Genomic DNA, 19,692 nt, shown 5'->3' with positions numbered 1-19,692 from the left:
AGTTGAAATCTTCATGAAGATTAAAAAACCAACAACTGTAGAAGTGTGCAGGTGCAATACTGCTAGAGCTGCTGGCTGCATGATGAATTTTAAGCTTTGTCTGCAGTGTGTGCTGACCTTGCCCAGCGGTGAGAGCCATGGTGGCTTTTTCCCTCTCTGCACAGGGCAAATGCTGCAGGATGGAGGGCCCTGGCACTTTGCTCTGCAGTAAATTTGTTCCATTGTTTAGTATCAGAAGATGATTCTAGTCTTTCCATCCTGCTCCCTGTTGGCGTTAGATTCAGTGCTTGTGATTTATCACTGTGAATAGGGTATGGAGTGTAACATATTAAATCAGCTGGTTTTGATGTTTGCAGTATCAACAAGAGGCTGAGATTGAATGCACTTCTGGAAAATCCTGCCCTGGCTAAGGCAGAAACTGTGTCTCCCAGGGAGAATAACTTTGAGCAAGACAAATTAGAAATAAGGGGAGGGTCTAAGCTCTTCCTTCCATCACAGTGTTAAAATCTGTGCAAGTTTGAATAGCTGAAACTAATGGTTGGTTTGTTTGTTTTGTGCATCTCTAAATAAAATTCTGTGTGTCCTCTGAAACTCATTTCTCAAAACAGTCTTGATATATGGAAAACTCTGTACCCTGAAAGCAGTTGAAGGATGTAGGGGCCTTTGAAAGTGACGTATATTGTGTTAAAAATTACTCAAGCTTTCTGTGTTTCAAATGAGTAATTTCCTGTGAAATTGCAGTTGGTAAGGAAATAAAATATGATTGTGCCTATCTCTGTCTCTTTTGTTTGCACAGGAAACCAATCTCTTTTTTTTTTTCCCCCTTTAACACTGCTTCTGTGAAATGCTTTCTCCTTTTGGTGTCTGAAGGGTTTTACAAAAAAAAAAAGAACACAACATACAGGAATGGAATGCTTGCTGTTTATAAATACATGTTATCACCTTCTGCTTTTTTTGGTGGGAAATTAGGTAACTATAAACTAAGTATTTGGAGCAAGCTGCATGTGAAGTAATTACCTGCACTGACAAAAATACATTGTCACTATATATATATATGAAGTTTTAGTGGGTGAGGGTTTGTTTGTTTAGGTTTTCAGTTGTTTCTTTTTTTAAATTAAACTCAGTATTTTAAAATAATGCAATCAACATTGTGTCAGCAGTACAGATGGTTGTTCAGATTCTCAGCTGAGGTCCATCAGTGAAACATCAGTAACTGCCTTGGGAAAGCTTTACCCTTCTGACCTAGCATCTAGACCCTTTTCCTAGAGCCTGTGTGTATTTACTCCAGATTAAGTTTGAAATGCTTAACCAGCTTTCATGTACACATCTTTAACATTTTGTGTACCGTAAGTAGAATTATCTTACATTTCTTGCAATAGGCACTAGATGCCAGACAGTAGTACTGAAAATGAATGTGGTGTGCAAGCTGGTTTGGATTGAATAACCATTCTCTCTCTTGGCTTTGCTGTGAAGTATATTAAAATTGTTTTATATTTTGGTGGAGGTTCTGCAAAAATGAAGATCACAGAATGCATTCAAACTACAGTTGGGATTCTGTTTTAATTTTACACTTCTCATATGCTTGTACATGAACTTCTTTGGTTTGGGGCCAAAATTGTTAGTGCACTGAGATGAAAATAATAACTTTTTACTGTTTTGGTGTATTAACAAAGAGAATAGCATTGTTTGTTATTAAACTGTTTATCTAGACTTAAAAGACATAGGTAATTGATAAAAATGACTCTTAGAGATGTCTTTCCTCTTAGTTTTGTGATGTTTTGTCTTTTCAATAAAATGAGATTAGAAAGGGACATTTTTTTCCTCAAAAATTTTGTCACAAGGACTATGACTTTTTCAGTCACGGGACCTGCAGGCCTGTGGTCAGAACTAACTTAAACTTTTTTATTGGTTATTTTATTTTAACTGTACAAAAAATGCAAAGACATGTACCTGAGTGTTAATGGACATTGTGGTGAGACTCTTTGAAGAACAGGACTGTCTTAAAACCTCTCCTGTATCTGAATTAGTGTATGAAAGGTTTGAGTGTAGCAAAGTGTGTTCTTCACATACTATTTTAAATGTCTTGGAAAGAAGAGATAATAACATGTATTCTTCATTTTTTTCCTAGATACAGAAATCCCATATCTACAAAACCAAATAAAAAACCTCAAACGAGTCCTCTCACTCCTTTACACTATTTCTTGACATATTGTCCCTCCATCTGGAGGCAGTTAAAGCCCTGTCTGGGACATTGCTGCAAGCTCTCATCTCTTTTGGAACTACTTTCAGTGGAAAAAAAAAAAAAAAGAAAAGAACAGAAAGTTTAAGGACATGAAAAAGTCAAGATTGCTGTGATCTTGATAACTGTTCATATTCCCTGGTTTGCAGAGACACCTAAGTGATGGTTTGTGTGAAGACAGACACAGTCATTTTTCTCTTCAAGGGCACGACACAGTGAAACACATCACCAACTGAGTAAGAGCACAGACCATTGTTCTGGATATACTAGAACCCATAGGATAGGAGTCTACAGAACAAGTGAAATTTGGAGAAAATGGCCTGTGAATTTAATTTGAACTTCCTTAAGGAATTGGAACGAGAGGCTGTTTTGGAAGTCTTGTACCGTGATGAGATGGTGAGAAAAACAGAAGAGGAAAGAATAAGGTATGTGCTCCTCCCCTATTCCTGTATTCTGTTCCTTTTTTTTTTTCTGAAGTACTATTATTCTACTTTGTCCTTGCAAATGTACTCCTTTTTATAACTTCTTGTTACCTAATGGTTTTTTATTATTTGGGAAAACCAAGGATTATCCAGACCCTCTTGAATTTACCATTCCATTGACTCTACATTAAAGATGAGCAAATACTGTTCTGTGAATAACCTACTGGATTAATTTTACTTTCAGCCTTCATAGAAAGTTCAGTTTCTGCCTGTACTTTTTCTATGAAGGTCTTATGGCATTCTTGTCATGTTCCTATGTATGCATATATAGTCCTAAGTAACACAGAACATGCTCAGATCTTTGGCTGGATTATTTAACTTAAATTGTACCAATACTGGAGTTAAGATTATCATTGGATACCTGCTCACTGTGCTAAATCCATCACTGTCCCTTCTCACACACAACAGGTGGCAAGCACACAATGCTGTTTCAGAGGTTGTTACTAGTGTCAATAGGTGCCATTTGTTAGGAAAAGGATTTTATTAAATAACTTCACATTGTGCAAGTATCTCAGTTGGGGAGGATAAAGGATATTTCTCCAGTACTTTTTTTGCTTTATATCATGGCTAGGACAAAGATTTCCTTGCAGCTTGTACCTTTCTTTGTGACATTGCATTCCCATGTAAACAAGGTATTTGTGTGGATAAGATATAAATTTTTAGTGTCTTAAATGTGGAAACTTAAACTTTGCTTACAGTTATGTAAGTATTACTGGACATATTAGATGAAAACAATTAAGTGAAAAGGAAGTAAAGGGTTATATAGAAAATCTGAACTGATCAGAAAATCCCTTTCAATTGTTGATGGTGTTGGTAACAGATAAAAATATAGATCTTGATTATTTGTACATGTAATGGAAGCAAAGTTAATGAAAAGGAGAGGTTTTGATCTTTTGGGCCAGTGTAGTTTTTTATTTAGCTTTCAGATGATGCATTTGTTATGAGTATTTTTACTTGATAGAAGATCTGATTCTTGAATAAAAATGATAAAAAAAAAATCAAATGAAAGGGAGCACCATTTAGTCTCAGTTTTCATAGATCAATGCATAATCACCTGCATACATGATCTCAATGCCCTGCTTTGAGAACACCTAACATGATCAGAACCCCATTTATACTAAATTATTTCTCTGTTAGTTGCACAATTCTGGTCACATACAGTCACACTGCAAAAATGCTGTGTGTGGATGCCTTCAGACAGTGCTCAACTGAGGTCACACTTGAGGGCCTATCTCCCACTAGTAATGGTATTGCACAACCAGGGTATTAACTCACTTTCATGAGGATTTTGGTCTATTTAAATTTTAAAATTTTTCTTTTTTCTTTCTTTTTTACCTGGGGGGTTAGGAAACTGAAACTGCATCTACAGCAGCTTCGGTGGAAAGGGGCAAAAAATGTAAGCCATGAATATCAGGAGAGATCTTGTGCTCGCTGTCAGAAATCTCTCGGGTTGTTGATGAACAGAGGGGCAGTATGCAATGGCTGCAGTCATCGAGTATGCTCTGAATGCCGTGTCTGCCTGAATCCCTGCCTTTGGAAATGCACCATTTGTTATGCTCATGGGTAAGAAACTTTACTGGTTTGGATAAGTGCTGTTTTACACCGGTCATCCAATGGATGCCCACTGTTTTTTTGCATCTGTTGCTTAAACAATTAGTGAAACAAAACCTCTGGGGTAATGAAAATGTTGGCTGGAGTCCTGGTAGCAATGAAGTCGGTGGGAACTTTGCGCTATACTTCACATAGTCAGGATTTCCTTTCCTGTGTTTAGCAAAATGGATCTTCAAGGTAAGCCAGAGGTAGTGGGGCAAAGACGATAGCAGCAAAGCATAGCAACAGTCTAAACCATAGAGAGAACTCCTTCCCCCGACTCAGTATTGAACCAGTGCATCCTAACAAGCTGCTGAAAGTGCTGTGCTTTGTAGTATAGCCAATTTCTCGATAATTTCCTAATCATTATCTTCTGCCTTTTACTACAGGAGTGAGGAACCTGGATTGATAAATACTAAGTAGTCATGTTTTATAAAAATTTAAAAAGCAAAAAAACACTATTAGGATTTTCTGTTACTATATCATCTTAGTTTTGTTTTGCAGGACACAGAAAACAGTCTTTCTTTTACTATATTGGTACAATTTTTATATCAAGATATTCCTTCATAGTCCATTCTATCTCTTAGAATCTTTCTAAACCAAATATTTTAGAATATTTCCACTTTTGATAAAAAATAATATGTAGGCAAAGAATGATAGTTTTGGAAATTAGTCAAAAGCTGTGCTGGATGATATATATTCCTGTACAAAGGGTGAGGATTTGGATGAAAATTTACTTTATGCCAACGCAAGATTAATCCACCACCTCACTCTCTCTGAAGGTGGAAAAATGAGATTAGGATAGTGGGAAATATAAGGCAAGGTACTGGTCTTAAACTAAACAAATTTGTACTAGTTTGAAGTAATTTTCTACAGTTTGGAAGAGAGTTATAGTTTATAAAAAGGCAGCTCAGCGCTCCCTCATAGCTGCCCCAAGTTCTGCTTGGAACCATGTCCTCTACCACTGACGTTCCCTGCTTCTCAGAGTAGGCTGCAGCTGTAAGCAGTCAGGATGCCAGGCAGCACAAGTGCTTGGGCTGTGTTGCAAGTTGATTGTATAGACTGGAATAGAGCTGGGACTCCTGGCTTCAGAGCAATGCCTAGAGCAGTATGTATCACTTTCCATGGGCAGTCCTACATAGCAGAAAGGAAAACAAACAGAAGAACCTCAAAACTCAAACAACTCCCTTCCAGGGATATCTCCCCTCTGTTTTTTTCAGACACACAACAAAACTGGTCAATGGATTGAGCAGTCAAGAAATCTTAGTTTTATGGCAGGATTGAAAAAGGTTTTTTGTATTGTTAATTAGTTACCAAATATTTGAAGAAAGGCACCTGGGAACATGATGATTCAAATATCTTTTCATTGTTTTTCAGAGATGTTAAAGTAAAGGCTGGTGAATGGTTCTTTGAGGAACGAGCAAAGAAATATCCAGGTGAAGGTAATCACTGGAATAGACCATAAGCTGCTATGTAATATGTAATCATCATCTAAGTGAAACACAGAATGTAGTCTGCCACTGTACTTAATGTTTCTTCCATTTGATGAGAGATGTGTCAAAAATTGCCATTCAGTGCATCTGTCTGTGCACTAAATAAAACATGAACACAAACCAGCAGGATGCATTTTATAGTATAACTTATTTTGTTTGAGTAATAAGAAAATTGCTGGCCATATGACTTTGAATTATTGAGTGTGTAAGACTTCTAAGAAATACAATGACATAAAACAAATATAGAAATGTTAAAGTATAAATTCAGGAAGGAAATGATGTTGCATCCATCATTTGTCAAAGTTAAAACTTCAGTTGTTTTCACTGAGAAAGTTCTAAAGCTGAAAGAAATGATGGAATGGGAGAAAGAAAAACATATATAGCTATAAATCAACAGAGAGCTAAACACTTACTGTTTTGTTACTTTCAGGCAGCTGTGCCATTGCCTTGTGTTCAGTCTTTTCAGTGCAATCAAAAGTACAAAGCCTTAAAAGAAATTATAGAGGATGTGGATGGATCGCTCTGTGGGGAATGTGTTTTGTCAGCCAAGGGGGTGTTAGTTTTTGTTTCACCTACAATAACTGGTGGAGATGATTTCTTTCCTCTTTCCCTTGAAGTGGCACTTCAGATAGGCAGCTGTTTTATTTTGTGCCTGAACATAGTCAAATGATAGAGTTTCACTTCCAGTATCTGCATTACATCTAGATTTAAGAGTAGTTGGAGAAAAGGAAGGAACTGGGCTTTAAATATGTCTTGGGAAACTTGAATAGGAAGAGTTTTATAAGTGTAAGAAGGTAATCAGTCAAATTTTGGGTAGTAGGTGTTCATGAAAGACAACAAGTAGCATATTAAAAAACTAAACTACAGCTCCTGCTAATAAAATTAATTTCAAATTTGAAAGATTTCACTGTAGTCCATTCTAGGTAAGACAATTTCTGATTTTAATGTGTTAGTTGACTGATCTTTAAAACCACAATTTTATCCAATTTCCGTTATTAATAATTTCCCCTCGATCTTTTCAGTGAGTCTAAACCTGGTAATTTTATCAATCTCTCTGTTATTGAAGGTACTGACTGTCTCTTTTTCCAGCAAAATAAATGAGTTCTCACTTTGAATTATCAAAGCTTTGTGGGTGCTTGAAGCATTTTGCTTAGTTATACTGTTGAAGTCACAAGGATCTAAAGATATACAGAAGCTAAACCTGCAGGGAGAAATATGTTTTGTTTAGTTCCTTTGATTAGACCAACTGATATAATTAAAGAGGTTAAAAAATGGCAAACTGAAACACAACAGCCGTTGTGCATCCTTCAATCCTGGAGAGACAGTGCCCTCTTTTGGTTTGAAAATACAGCGTAACCGAAGTATTCACTGGAAAGTAAGTTTAACTGAAAAAAAAAAAATACATGTTACAGTGAAATTTTCTCATGTTACAGACTAAAATAACCCAAAGGGTGACATCAGTATGCTTTTTATTAATTTTTTTGGTAGCTTCTACCTAAAGAATAAGATCAATATTTTCATTAAAGTGGTATATTGCCTTTAATGGCTAATAAATTTAAAATCTAAGATAGTAAATATTACTTATTAATAATAGAGCATGAATAATGGAGTCTTGATTGAAAGCTGTAATATTGATGAGCTTACTATTATTTCTATCACCACCAAGGTCTACTACTTTTATGTAAGCAAGTTATAGTTAATGTTATAGTTAATGCCATCTTTAGCCAAACGTGGATTATGTGCTGCTTTCTGTACTAGGAATTATTAGTAATTAAAGATACTCCAGATAATTTCAGTTGGTCATTTGTAACATGCTTTTAGCCATTCTTTGTGTTTGTGATCACCTGGGAACAAACTAGAGTTTTATGAGTCTTCATTCTTTGTGCCTGATGAAGCACTTGCTCCTTGGTGTTCTTTACACCATGTGACTGCTCACCTGAGGAATGTGACATGGTTGTTATTTCCCTGCAGGAATAGTCTTAACAGAGGGTTTTGCTCATGTTTGTGAGCTAGTCAAGCATTTTTATGGGTGGTCAGGTCTCTTGTAGGAAAAGTGAGAGGAATTTTTCATGAGATGCAAGAGATGACCATGTGCCTGCTCTTATAGACATTTCTAAGCTTTCCTTAGTGTTTGAGTTTTGTGGCTGAAGTGTGTTTTAGTGCAGTGGGCCAGTGCACTACCTGCCTCCTGGACATCAGGAGGCTGAGAGCACTTAGCAACCTGTAGGAATGGGCCTGTTAGCATCTGTATGTGATTGTCCTCAGCATTTGGGAAGAGTTAGTCTGAATTTGTCACCTGTGAGAGGTGAAATCACCATAGTTTGTGACACAGGAGAAACTTGAGTTACTTGGCATGTATGCTAATGCATTAGGTGGGAATCGATTTCACTCCTCACTTATATGTGCATGAGTTTCTGTAAATACAGGCCAGTTCCTGAAAGGCACTGATTTTAAAAAGTGTTATACTGGCATTAGTAACTGCTGTTGTTGCTAAATGACCTTTGGATTTTTTTTCCTCCTTCACAGGCAGACGTGAAACAGTTGGTGCAAAGCTCTTGAAATCTTATCAGAAACTGAGGTAATACTCAAAAGGACAAACGGTCCTAGGACACTGAGAATTTGTATAGGTGATATATTTTATGTTATAAACTAGCCAACAGTTTGTATTTTTTTATTATGAAAAACAAAATTCAACACTTTTGGAGTACAAATGACAAAAACGTAGAAAAATTGTCACTTTTATCTGTCAGCAATCCATAGAAGAGATCTCAAGTACAACAGAGTGCTATGTTTAGAGTAATAGTGTCTTCCTTGAAATGAAGGGACGTCCATTATTTTTATGTGCTTATATTTTTTGTGTAACTGTTTATGCCATTATCTGTTAAATTTGCACAATACTTTTAAATTATCATAGATGAACACTATTTACTAGCTGTCATAATAGCATCGTTATTGATTCAATGGGAGATATTGCTGATATGACAGTTTTAGAATAAAGAGTAGACAGGAAGCTCTGTATTCAATTAGACATTTCCACTAACCAAACTTTAAAAAAGTAAAAAGTCTAATTTAGAGTGAATAAATACTTTGACTAGAGGCTAAAGCATGCCCATACTTAAGTTATTACCGGTGATATATAATGAACAGTCTGCTTAAACTATATGGTATTAAAGTAACCCTTTTCCTTAAAACACAATACCCAACCACAACAACGAAAAGAACCACCAAAAATAAAACTAATGAACCAAACCCCCTCCTCCCTCCAAAATCTCATTTAAAGTAAGATATATAGAGATGATCTCAATTTATTATAATTATCTGGCTAGGCATAGCTGCATAAGGCAGAAACTTATAGTCAGCTAGATAAGATCCTAACCAGGCTTGCTTTTACGTAAATGTGGTAAAACTAGAAGAGAATCAAAAAGGAAGTTTACCAGCTGCCTTGAGATCTGTGATTGTGCTGTGATTACAGAATCAGTCAGATAACAGTTAGATTCTTTTTCACAGACCAGCACTATTTACCATAGATGGAATGGCAGGAATGTTGTAAAGGTCCTCTAAAGCTCTGTACTCAGGCAAGGAAGGATCCTTTCATTATTGTAAATAAAGATGACTATTTTCTGAAAACATTTCTGAAATAGAAATGGGATGTGTTATACAGGAATTGGGTTTTAGAACTCAGAACACAGATTGTAATACTGCCAGCTGTATAGAAGTTTAGGGAGTCTGTCCTAAATTAGGTCTTCCTGGTAGTTCTAATTCAATAATTTTACCTAGATCAGCCCACAATTAAGAAGATAGAAAGGTAGACCTAATTTTTAAGAACAGGCAACAAACCTGTGCTGCAACCCTTAAAGACACAGGATGTCAACCCAGATTTTTTTTGAGTACAGGAAAGACCATATAATAAAGATACTGTGCATGGACATGGTTTATTTATCCATCTATTGGCATAATGTATTAAATGTTGTTAACTGTTAATCTCTTAAATTTCTAGTAAAATTTCTGTCGTACCTCCAACTCCACCTCCTTTCACAGAATCAACAGCAGGAATCAATGTGATGGTAAATGTACGTATCCGCAAAATATACATATATATACACTCACCTTGTAGAGTTTCATTCATGTGTAAAGGCCAGCCACAGAAATGTAGTAAACAACAACTGCTATAACATCACACTGCCATATAAATGATGCCTTATGTTCTTTGTCATTATTTTTATGCTGTGTTGGTACCAGGAGAGAAAGATTAGAGGCTATGAGGGCTGTTTTCAATTAGTTTTCAGTTTTTGAGGGAAGTGTTCCACCACTCTTCCTGACACTGGAATACTGCATATGGTTTTTGGTGCCTCACTATTGGAAGACTGGACTGGGGTCTCCTGAGCTCCCCTCAAACCTGAAGGGATCCCATGTTCCTAAGATATTCAATAGTTATTTATAAAATGACCATTTCATGTGTCACTTTCATTATTGAGTGAAGAACAGTGAATTTGATGGTTGCCTTTGCATTACAGTTTCTGGTGGACAGAATAGTAGGACATGGCTCAGAACGCATAAAAGTTGCACTGAATCACTGTTTCCGTTCATTTTGGACTGGATCCTCAGGTCTGCTTTTTAAGCCCATTGCAGTTCTGTAAACAGCCTTATGTGCATACCTGGAGTTTGACTAAACTTTGATTCAGAGGCACAGGAACATCTGTAATAGATAAAAGTATTAACCACATTACAACAAACTGGTGATGTAATTAGCTGTATTTATGAAATTGCTGTGATCTTCCTACAAGGAGTTCCACTTATATGTCAAAGACTATGGAACTGAAAAGATTACTTTCCATCTTCAACAGCTGACAGTTTTCAACTATGCGTATGTATGTCCTCAGATATATTTTTCTACAGAAGTGAGCAAAGGGCTGCAGCCTTACCATCTGATATAATCATGGAAACTTTAAAATGACAAATATTGTGTTTTCTTACTCATGGCATCTCCCATTTGCAGGAACTTGGAGAGTCTAAAAGGTTTAATAAATCTGTGGAAAACTTGTTTTTGTCTCTCACAACACACATAAAAAGTAAGTAGCTTTCACTGGTTTGTCATTCTATAGTAATGAAGTCAAATGTTTCAATTTTTTGGCCACAGTGTTGGCCAAGAAATAGTTATAAAACAAGGATATTGAGTAATGGCTGAAATGATTAATGCTAAGGCTATGCCAACCTGAAAAATAATATAGTAAATCTAATTCTCCTTCAGTATTCTGCTAGTTTTTAAATTTGCTGATTATATCAACCCAGAATGGCTTTCCTGTAAAGATTGAAAAGACTGTAGTATACAATCTTTAAGTTTACCAGGTTTTCAGATGCAGTGTATTTAACTCATGTTAGCACCGAGTAATAACCAATTTCTGCTGTATTGATCTTCATGTTTTCTGTATGACTGAACCACAACTGACTGTCAAAGAGTCTGTTATTTAATGGAAGTAGAGTTTAATATTTTCGTTTACTGGCAGTTTTCATGAGGACTTCCTTCCTCTTTCTCAGTCTGTCTAGTTGAGTGGGTTTTTTGCAGTGCATATTTCCAGGTGCCGTCCAGTCTCAACAACTCCTCTTTCATTCTGATACTTTTGGTTCCTTCCATTCTCTTATGCTGCTTGTTCCTTGGGCTGCAGACTGTGTGTGCACCTCTAAGACTAACTACACTAAGGACAGCCAGGCAGTGTGAAAAACAAAGGCATCAATGACCAGAGGAAAACCACTTCTGAGCCTTAGGAAGATTACAGAGGCTTGCAAATTTGCATGTATTTGAACAAACCTTAATATTTTCTTACTGGCTTCAACTTACACAACCCCACATGTGAGACCAGACCTGAATAAAACTGGCTTTAGTGCCTTTCTGCCTTTCCCCCTAAACTCTTGCCTTACCTCTTGTTTTGTCTTTCCTTTAGCTTCTTCTACCCACCCTAATGGGCTGTTTTCCTTTAACTATACAAATTCAGTGTTGCGTCTGCGTGAACACATATTAAAGCCATGCAGAGACACAGTGACTGTTGCTCCACACAGAAAAATATAGGGTAGCATAGGACACTATTACTGGAAGCAGATAGGTGAGGCAGCACTGAACTGGGTGCAAAGTAATTTATCCAGCTTTCTGATAGTTTGAAGCCTGGTCATATCCCACAGTTACTGGTAAAGACTGTCAGGACTGCAGCAAGCTAATTTATTAGTTCACTACTACCAAATGGAAGATCCTCCTCCATTCACATCTTTTTCTTCTTTCCCTGTTTCTAGCCTTATGCTGCCGTGACTTGAATTAGCACTGGTGTTTCTGGATCCCTCTGGAAACTGGTTTAGCTAATTTTAAGGGCATAACATTAACCTGGACAAAACATATAGATACTTTTCTGCTGGTTTAGTGAGTCAATAGGCTCAAGGTAGGACATATGTGTTGGAACATGTACAGTGGAGGGTACCATGTGGTCAGGAGCCAGGGATTGAGGAGGGAAGAGCAGTGGTTGAAGAGGGAGACTGCAGCTACTTGTTAAATTGGCTCAGCTGTGTGAGAAACCCCATGCAGGTGATACCATCCTCAGTTAGGGTAGAGCGGTTCGATCTGTGAGAAAATAACAGGCTGTTGCAATCACTGAAGTCAATAATTAAAAAGCATTGGAAGTCTTACGAAGAGAAAGAATTGGATTTCTTAAGAAACCAGCTTTTTCAGACAATATGGCCTCCAGTGAAGCCTGGTGCTGTGCTGATAAAAGCATTTGGTCACATGTGTCTAAAGTTAGTACTCTGTATCTTATCTAGATAAAAATGTCCTGGTTTGCAGAGGTATTTAATACATCCCGCTCCTGTGCACTGAAGTAAATAAACACGGAGAACTTCGTTATGCCTCTGATTCTATCACTGGAGCCGGGGTGTGTGTGAGAGCAGTGGGAACAAAGGATTAGCGAGTGCAGCACAGAACGGCCATTGTACAGTCTGCTCTTTACGCTGTTACCTCCTGTTCCAGCGTGGTTTGGCAGCAACAGGAGATTATAATCCAGTGGTTGCCATTTGGTGAATGTAAAGTGAGTTACTGGCTGTAGTTTTATTTGCAGTAAAAAGCCACCCTTGGCTCTAGAGATAGTGTCCATCTTTGCTGACGTTTGGATAGAGAAGCCAAAGGAGGAATAGATATGAAAACTGAACATTCATGTTTCTCACAATAACCTGTTCTGTAACCTGTTCATTTTAGGAGAGTGTAAGGCAAGCTGGTGTTTCTGCTTTGACTGCTGCTCAAGATATTCAGATTGTATCTATTCCATTAGAACTCTCACTCTCTTTTATGATCTCTGATTTCACTGTGTATTTTAAAAATCGGGTTTCATTTACGGGGGTGGCTTAATTGAGCCTGCATTTGAATAGGTCACATGGTTCCTTAATGATGTACAAAGAGTACAGTAAACATCTGAGGACTGATTGCTGCTAAGAACAAAACTACCCCAGAGTGTCTTTTAAAAATCACACTTGAGTCCCATTGTTTTTCAATACCATCACTGTCATATTGTGTACTGTGTGGGAGGTTTCTCCACAGAGGTTCATGTTGTGAGAAAAGTATTTATTTCTTCTGTATGAATTAAACATATGATAGTCTCTCATGAAGAATTAATAACTTTTAAGTGGTACATGAAATAGCTATCTGGGATTAGCAACAAAGTGTCTGCAGCTAAACCTGCTATTTTCAACTTCAGAAATCATGGATGAGTGCTACCCTTCCCTTTAAGTGAAATTCTGAATGTACACTGAGGAATAAGAAGTGAAAAGTGGTGCATTAAATGTCCAATTGTCCTGTAGATTTATTTGACAATAAACTAGATGTTACTGAAGCGCTAATTCAATAAGGTACTTAAGTATGGCTAAGCTTATCTGTATGAGTAATGTTACTGAAGTCAATGAGGGCTAGTCATGTTCTTAAAATTATATGTGGTTTGGGAACAGAGTATGTGATATCTCTCCTTTCATACATATATTGGATAAATTTCTAAATATTTTCCAATATGCTCTGCTTTCTGATTTTCATTGTCATATTGCTTTATGTTGTTATAATGATCTTGCTTTTATCCCGAACCAAACCAAACCAAACCACTTTACAAATCAAACTATACATACGGACTGTAGTAGCTATTTCTGCAAGGAAACTCTATTTGATGGCAGTAGTTCTGATGATAGGCAACAAAGAGTATAATTTCCAATTGAAATAGCAGGAAAGATTTAGGCAGGTAAAGTATAATTACATAAAATGTGACAAGCACTTGTCTTCCCATCTGTTTCTTACTCTCAGGAGATCAACACTAAAGTTGCAGGATAAAAGTTTGAAAGCTACAGAATTAGCCTATAAATCTACAGGATTGCTTGCAAAGTTTGTTATAGTGACTTTTCTCTTTATTTTCACTTCAGAAATCTCAAAGTCTCAGAATGATATGACTGACAGATGTGTCCTAACCACAGACTTCGGGAAGAATGTGGAAAGAAGGTGGCAAAGAAGGAGCCAGTCTGACACTGCCATCAACATTACAAGCAAGGTATCCATATTATTATACACTGTTTCGAACTGTAAGAGCTGTTTCATGAATGAAATATATTTGTGAGAGCAATGACTTATACAGTGGAATTTTACTTTTATTGGATGAACAGAGCTTAGCTGATGTTCACTGACCATGATCAGAACTCTGATTCTCCACAGGGTTTTTGACAGAGTCTACACAATTGATTTCAGTCCAGAGTTGAAATGCTAGACTGAGATTTTTACAAAGACCTTCATATAGAGAGGGAGGGGATGGGTCATTTTGCTCTCAGGTGTTCACAGGCTCTTTGAACACCTCTTCTTGAGGCAGATTTGATGTCTGCTCTATGTGATTGTTGGGCTGCAGGGATGTACTCTGTCTTGCCCTCTTCCTGCCCCTTTTGCTGCTGAACAGGACCAAGCTATGACCATCCCAAAACCATCCTGGCAATCTTTGAGCATTTTTGACTTGGCAGGGAGAAAACATTGCTGTTAGTTGCTGTGCAACTTCCCCTTTCCTTTTGCTTTGGTTACAGTCTCTAACTTTCAGTGTTTTCTTGAGAAGTTTGAGAAAAATCCAGTCATCTGTTTTCCCACAAATTGTGCAGGGCTGAAGATGATGTCACACTTCTGCTTTAAAGTTACACTGAAGATTTTGTTTTGTATACTTTCAGCTCTCAAGTGACTGAACTTTGTCCGCACTCAGTTTTCCACATAGTGGGTACTTATTGAATTGCCTTGTTCATCTGAATGAGGTAAATGTGGTCTGCTAAGTGCCTGAATTAGATGCTGAGAAAAGCTCTTGCTTTGGGCCAGACCTCCTGGCACACATTACTCACAACTCCCTTGGTGCACATTGTTCACTTTTCTCTGAAGTGTCAGGTGCTGTTAAATGGAAGAGACAGGATATCAAACTGCACGGACTGGCAGTCTGAATTGGCCCAGCAAGGTCTGTGAACTCTGTGAAATTAGTTCTGGTATTTTTGTATGAAATTAAATTACGAACAGAATTGGCGACAATTACTGGTTACTGCAGTGCTGCTTTCATTGTGGCAAGCCACATTTCAGTGTTAACTTTATTCCACAGGCAGAGCATTGCTCTTTTAATGCATTGAAAAGCATCGGAGTTGGAGATAATGTGGATTTCAACTATGCTACATCACACACTGATCACAAAAAATCTGTCAAAGATGGATATGGACTCTTTGGCTTGAGAAATGTATTAGTAGAAGATTTCAAATTATTTATGTGGGGTTTTAATCACCCCTTTAAAGATTTAGGACTTAATTTATGTCCACACTTTGCATTGCAGGTTTTGAAAGATAGATTTCAATGTTGTTTGTGTGCCAGAGCACTATTTCTCTGAGCCAGGAACCTTTTGTTTCATTTAAACCAGTTAGACTATCCTTAAGCTAGAATTTTAATATTTTTTTGTAAACATAATTTTTGACATTTTAGTTTTTTTCATGTTAAAGGAAATTTTACTCTTCTCTTCCCACACTTATATGATGACTTTTTGTGTTGTCACTGTGCGTTTAAAAACTACTTTTAATTTCTGTCAATGGCACTATTTATTATTCTTCAATTTATTTTTTTTCTTTCCCATCTTTGTTTTCCTTTAGTAAGGGTAGCTGTTTATATCCCTACTAGAACTATACCTTAAGTTATGGGACAGAACATATTTTAAATTACACTTTGCAAAACAACTAATTACATTTATAATGAAATATGATGTAGAAATCTTACTTGTTGTGCTTTCCACACCAGAGAGAACTTTTCATTATCAGAGACTGAATCAAAACAGTGGATTTTCCCCCCTGGAAAGTGTGTATTTTTCTCTTGGGAATGACTGTAAAGTAATAGCTGAATGTGCAGTATATAAAACTGGGGCACTACTTCAGTCTCAAGAACATTATCTGTTTCTTAGATAAGTTTCCTAAATTTGTGATGTGTTCAGAGCTTGATTCCTCCAGATTAAAGTTTAAAGACATTATATTTAACCTCAGTATTAGTGAGAAAACCCCAATGCAATAGCAAAAACCACCAGCCAGTGTAAAATCTGGATTTGGGAAGTTAATTGAATAGTGTTTTCAAGGGCCTTTTGTCATCAGAATCTCTAAGTTTATTAAGGGAACTGCAATTATACCTGCCTTCCTGGGGGAGCAAGCAAGCATGTGCAACGTGTGGAAGCTGTTTGTGGTGCATTGGTAGCTGTGGGATACCTCTCCTGTGACATTAGAGCTGGGCTACGGGGTAGTCTTGCTTGTGCACCTGATGCTAAGTTTAGCACTGGTAGCTATGGTGCCTTGTCAGTCACTTATTGTCTGTATTACACAACCAAAGTCTTCCTGATACAAGTAGAAGCTAAAATTCAGTGTGTAGTAGGCTGTTGTGTTCAGCAAATTAAATCTGTGGTGGTTTAGGTTTTATAAGGCAGGAGGCAATTTCTGTGCTGGGAAATACACTATTTTGGTTTTGTTTGGGGTTTTTGAGACTATATTCTCAATGCATTTTCTGTCTCTTTCCCTCTCACAAGGCAACATAATTCTTACATCTCTTCTTAAGGTCAGGCAGTTATTACACAGTATCTGTGTGTCATAACAGCATTATGGTTAGGATTTTGCACATCCTGTTTTTTTCAGAAGTAATCTCAATATATTATCTCATCTGTTGTCCTCATTCTTTAGTGCTTTCTGCTGACTGTGCAGTAGGGGCTCTCAGGTTTGTTAAGTATATATTACCTGCTTCTTTTATACAAAAAAGTACCAATTCTTTTTGTTGATTTTAGTCAGATTGTATTCTTTCTAGTCTTTCAGGTAACCTCTGTTACACAATTTGAAAAAGAAATTATTTTTTTATATCCTAACCATATAAAATTTCTCACCTCACTCTTTTTGGACCCACTGAGCTGTGAACATGTTTTTCATAGATTGTATTATCCAGGGAAAGTGGTGTGCCGGAATGAGCTAAAATCTAATTTCAGCATATTTCTAGCCATATGTGTTAATCTTTTGGCATTTCTTTCTATTAACTCTTGTTCTGCATAACAGAGGTGGCTGAAGAAAAATCTCAAGGAGTTTTGCTATATCTATCTATCTATCTCAATTTTTCTCAAATTATCAGAGTTTTCATGGAAAAATTGGAAAGGTGAATGGACATAGTCAAAGCAAAGTCAAGAACACCTTGGAAATTTAACCTTTTTCTATAAACAAAGTTAAATACGAACTTGTCTTTTTCTATTTTCAAGTCCCTTTCAACGTACATTCATTCTTGCATAGGTAAACATGGGCATGTGTCATACATATTGCAAAATACTATTTTTCATTTCCTGGAGGCAAGATTATTGTTTTTCTTCCAAAATTACTGTTTTGTTAAGGGCTAATAAGGCCTTTTATTAGTATGTTACTACTTCTGGTGTATTATTAGTAGACTGTTGTTAATAATTGCTGTGGTAGTGATCATTACATTAGCTAGTGGTATGCTGATTTTAGAAAATTATTAATATAGTGAATGTACTACTTGCTGGAAGGAGAGAGTTATAAATCAACATTTAAGTTACTACATTATCTTTGAAAGTGTGCCACCTGCATGACCTTAATCAGAGTCAACTGTAGCTGTTTACTGCATTTTCTTTCGGTAGCTTTCCTGAAGGAACCAGGACATTTTCTTTATCTTAAAAAAAACTACTTTCTGAATTTCTTACAGATGAAAAGTACACCCAGTCTGCAACAGCTCATCACTGGGGCCCAAAATGACAGTGAAATTCTGACAAAAAGTAGTTGCAAGGAGGAAGAAGACATAACAACCAGTCCCACAAGTGATACAGTTTTCTGTGATGGTAGAAAACACGTAAGTTAAAGGATGAAAGACATAGAACAGGTGCTTAAAGGGAACAAATATAAAAGCTTGTGCAAAATGTTGGTGTATTTTAGATTATATTACAAAATGAAGGAAGAATTTTACTTGAGTTTGTATCTGACGAAAGACTGACTGCCTTTGGCACGGTCCTCATAGTAACACTGTGAACTTTCTGAAGCATAAGCCAAATCAAATTAATAATGGATAATTGATAGATGGATACATCAATTAATAATGAATAATTAATAAAGCGACTTCTGAATTTTGCAAATGCAACTAACATTCTTCCCAATTTATATTAAGGTTGGGATTATGAACGTAGTACTTTCTAATCTAATAGTTAGCTTTTTCTCTTCAAGCTTCATTTAACAGAAGGGTTTTGTCAGTCTGCAAGAACTGTGGTATCGGAAATGTCAGTGGAAATTCAAATGTCAGAATGTCAGTGAATGAAGAGGAAACAGTGATGGAAGCCAGAGGAGCAGTTCATAGGCTTAGGGCATGATATTGAATCATCCTCTGATGGATGGCATTTTGCATACTGCAGATGAGAGAGAGGGAAGCTGGTTATAAATGAATTCAGCACATGCTTTAAAGCCCCTATGATTAACTGTGGAAGCTAATTTCTATGTATTAGTGACAAGGTTAAGCAGGGTGAAGTATCCAAAGAATTCATGACCGACCTTGTAAAATGATTTAGGGAATCAAAATTAAACCAGCCTGCTGGCTTTACAGAGAAGTATAAACACACACAGGGACCTTGGTGCTCTCTGACAGTTTACTGCACTGTGGAGTCTGAGGTGTTAAGCTGACAAATGGGTAATAACTTGTGGATTACATTTCTGATGCTATAGACCCTTTGAACTGGTCTATAAAGGGCTCAGGCTTAAAACTGTAATATTTTTACTATCTTGTAATAGGGGACAAATTCCATTAAGCTTCTCTTTATGGATAAGTGCTGGATGTTGAAGGCCACTCCATAAAAATGTACCTTCCCAAATATCAGATGGCATTGCTTCCAGTCATGCCACCAGAAGTACAATACATGAAGTCATTGCTAAATCCCTGTTCGCTGAACAAAAAGGATGGTGACTTCTACATTGAATATATGTGACACCTGAGCAGGTAGGAGAGGAGTGGTGATATTCAGTCCAGAACACCTATCCAACCTTTCTAAATAAATAAGGTGTTCTGTGGAATAAATATTAGGGACTTTCGCAGAACCTTTTCTTAGGACATGAGCTAAGACAAAACTCTTTGTATTCCATTACCATAAAGGATTTTGGTGAAAAATAATAATTTTCTGGTCAAGTGAATAAAAATATGTCAGTGAGTGAAAGAGCAGAGCAAAACAAAGCTGCAAAGGAGATTGATTACACTGATAAACATCTTATGGAGGGAGCAAGATTACATGCAACAAGCATCAGGTCAAAAAAGTCCTGACACTTCTTTTGACTTCCTCAGCAAGCACTTGGCTCTTCTTTAGTCATGTAT

At 36.9% G+C, this 19,692-nt stretch overlaps 1 protein-coding gene across 10 annotated transcripts in view; it reads left to right on the top strand.

Annotated features, from left to right (window-relative positions):
• Window positions 1-19,692, top strand: part of SYTL3 (synaptotagmin like 3) — a 33,285-nt gene that overhangs the window by 3,984 nt on the left and 9,609 nt on the right. For 5 of the 10 annotated variants that reach the window (XR_001876574.1, XM_017825877.1, XM_017825876.1 and 2 more), the window contains 8 exons: window positions 2,129-2,664; window positions 4,069-4,284; window positions 5,689-5,753; window positions 8,331-8,382; window positions 9,802-9,874; window positions 10,801-10,873; window positions 14,238-14,362; window positions 18,049-18,192. Coding sequence is in view for 9 of the 10 variants with exons in the window: in XM_017825877.1 (XP_017681366.1) it covers window positions 2,555-2,664; window positions 4,069-4,284; window positions 5,689-5,753; window positions 8,331-8,382; window positions 9,802-9,874; window positions 10,801-10,873; window positions 14,238-14,362; window positions 18,049-18,192 (858 nt within the window). In the remaining variant the exon portion in view is untranslated. Of the gene's footprint in view, window positions 1-1,082; window positions 2,665-4,068; window positions 4,285-5,688; window positions 5,754-8,330; window positions 8,383-9,801; window positions 9,875-10,800; window positions 10,874-14,237; window positions 14,363-18,048; window positions 18,193-19,692 lie in introns of those variants that run through there. The other 5 variants (XM_017825883.1, XM_017825880.1, XM_017825879.1 and 2 more) reach the window with 3 other exon arrangements.

This window comes from Lepidothrix coronata, unplaced genomic scaffold (genome assembly GCF_001604755.1).
Source record: "Lepidothrix coronata isolate B3197 unplaced genomic scaffold, Lepidothrix_coronata-1.0 Scaffold123, whole genome shotgun sequence".
Lineage (NCBI taxonomy): Eukaryota > Metazoa > Chordata > Aves > Passeriformes > Pipridae > Lepidothrix > Lepidothrix coronata.
Note: the sequence above shows the minus strand (reverse complement) of the source record. Positions and strands in the feature narration are given on the sequence as shown.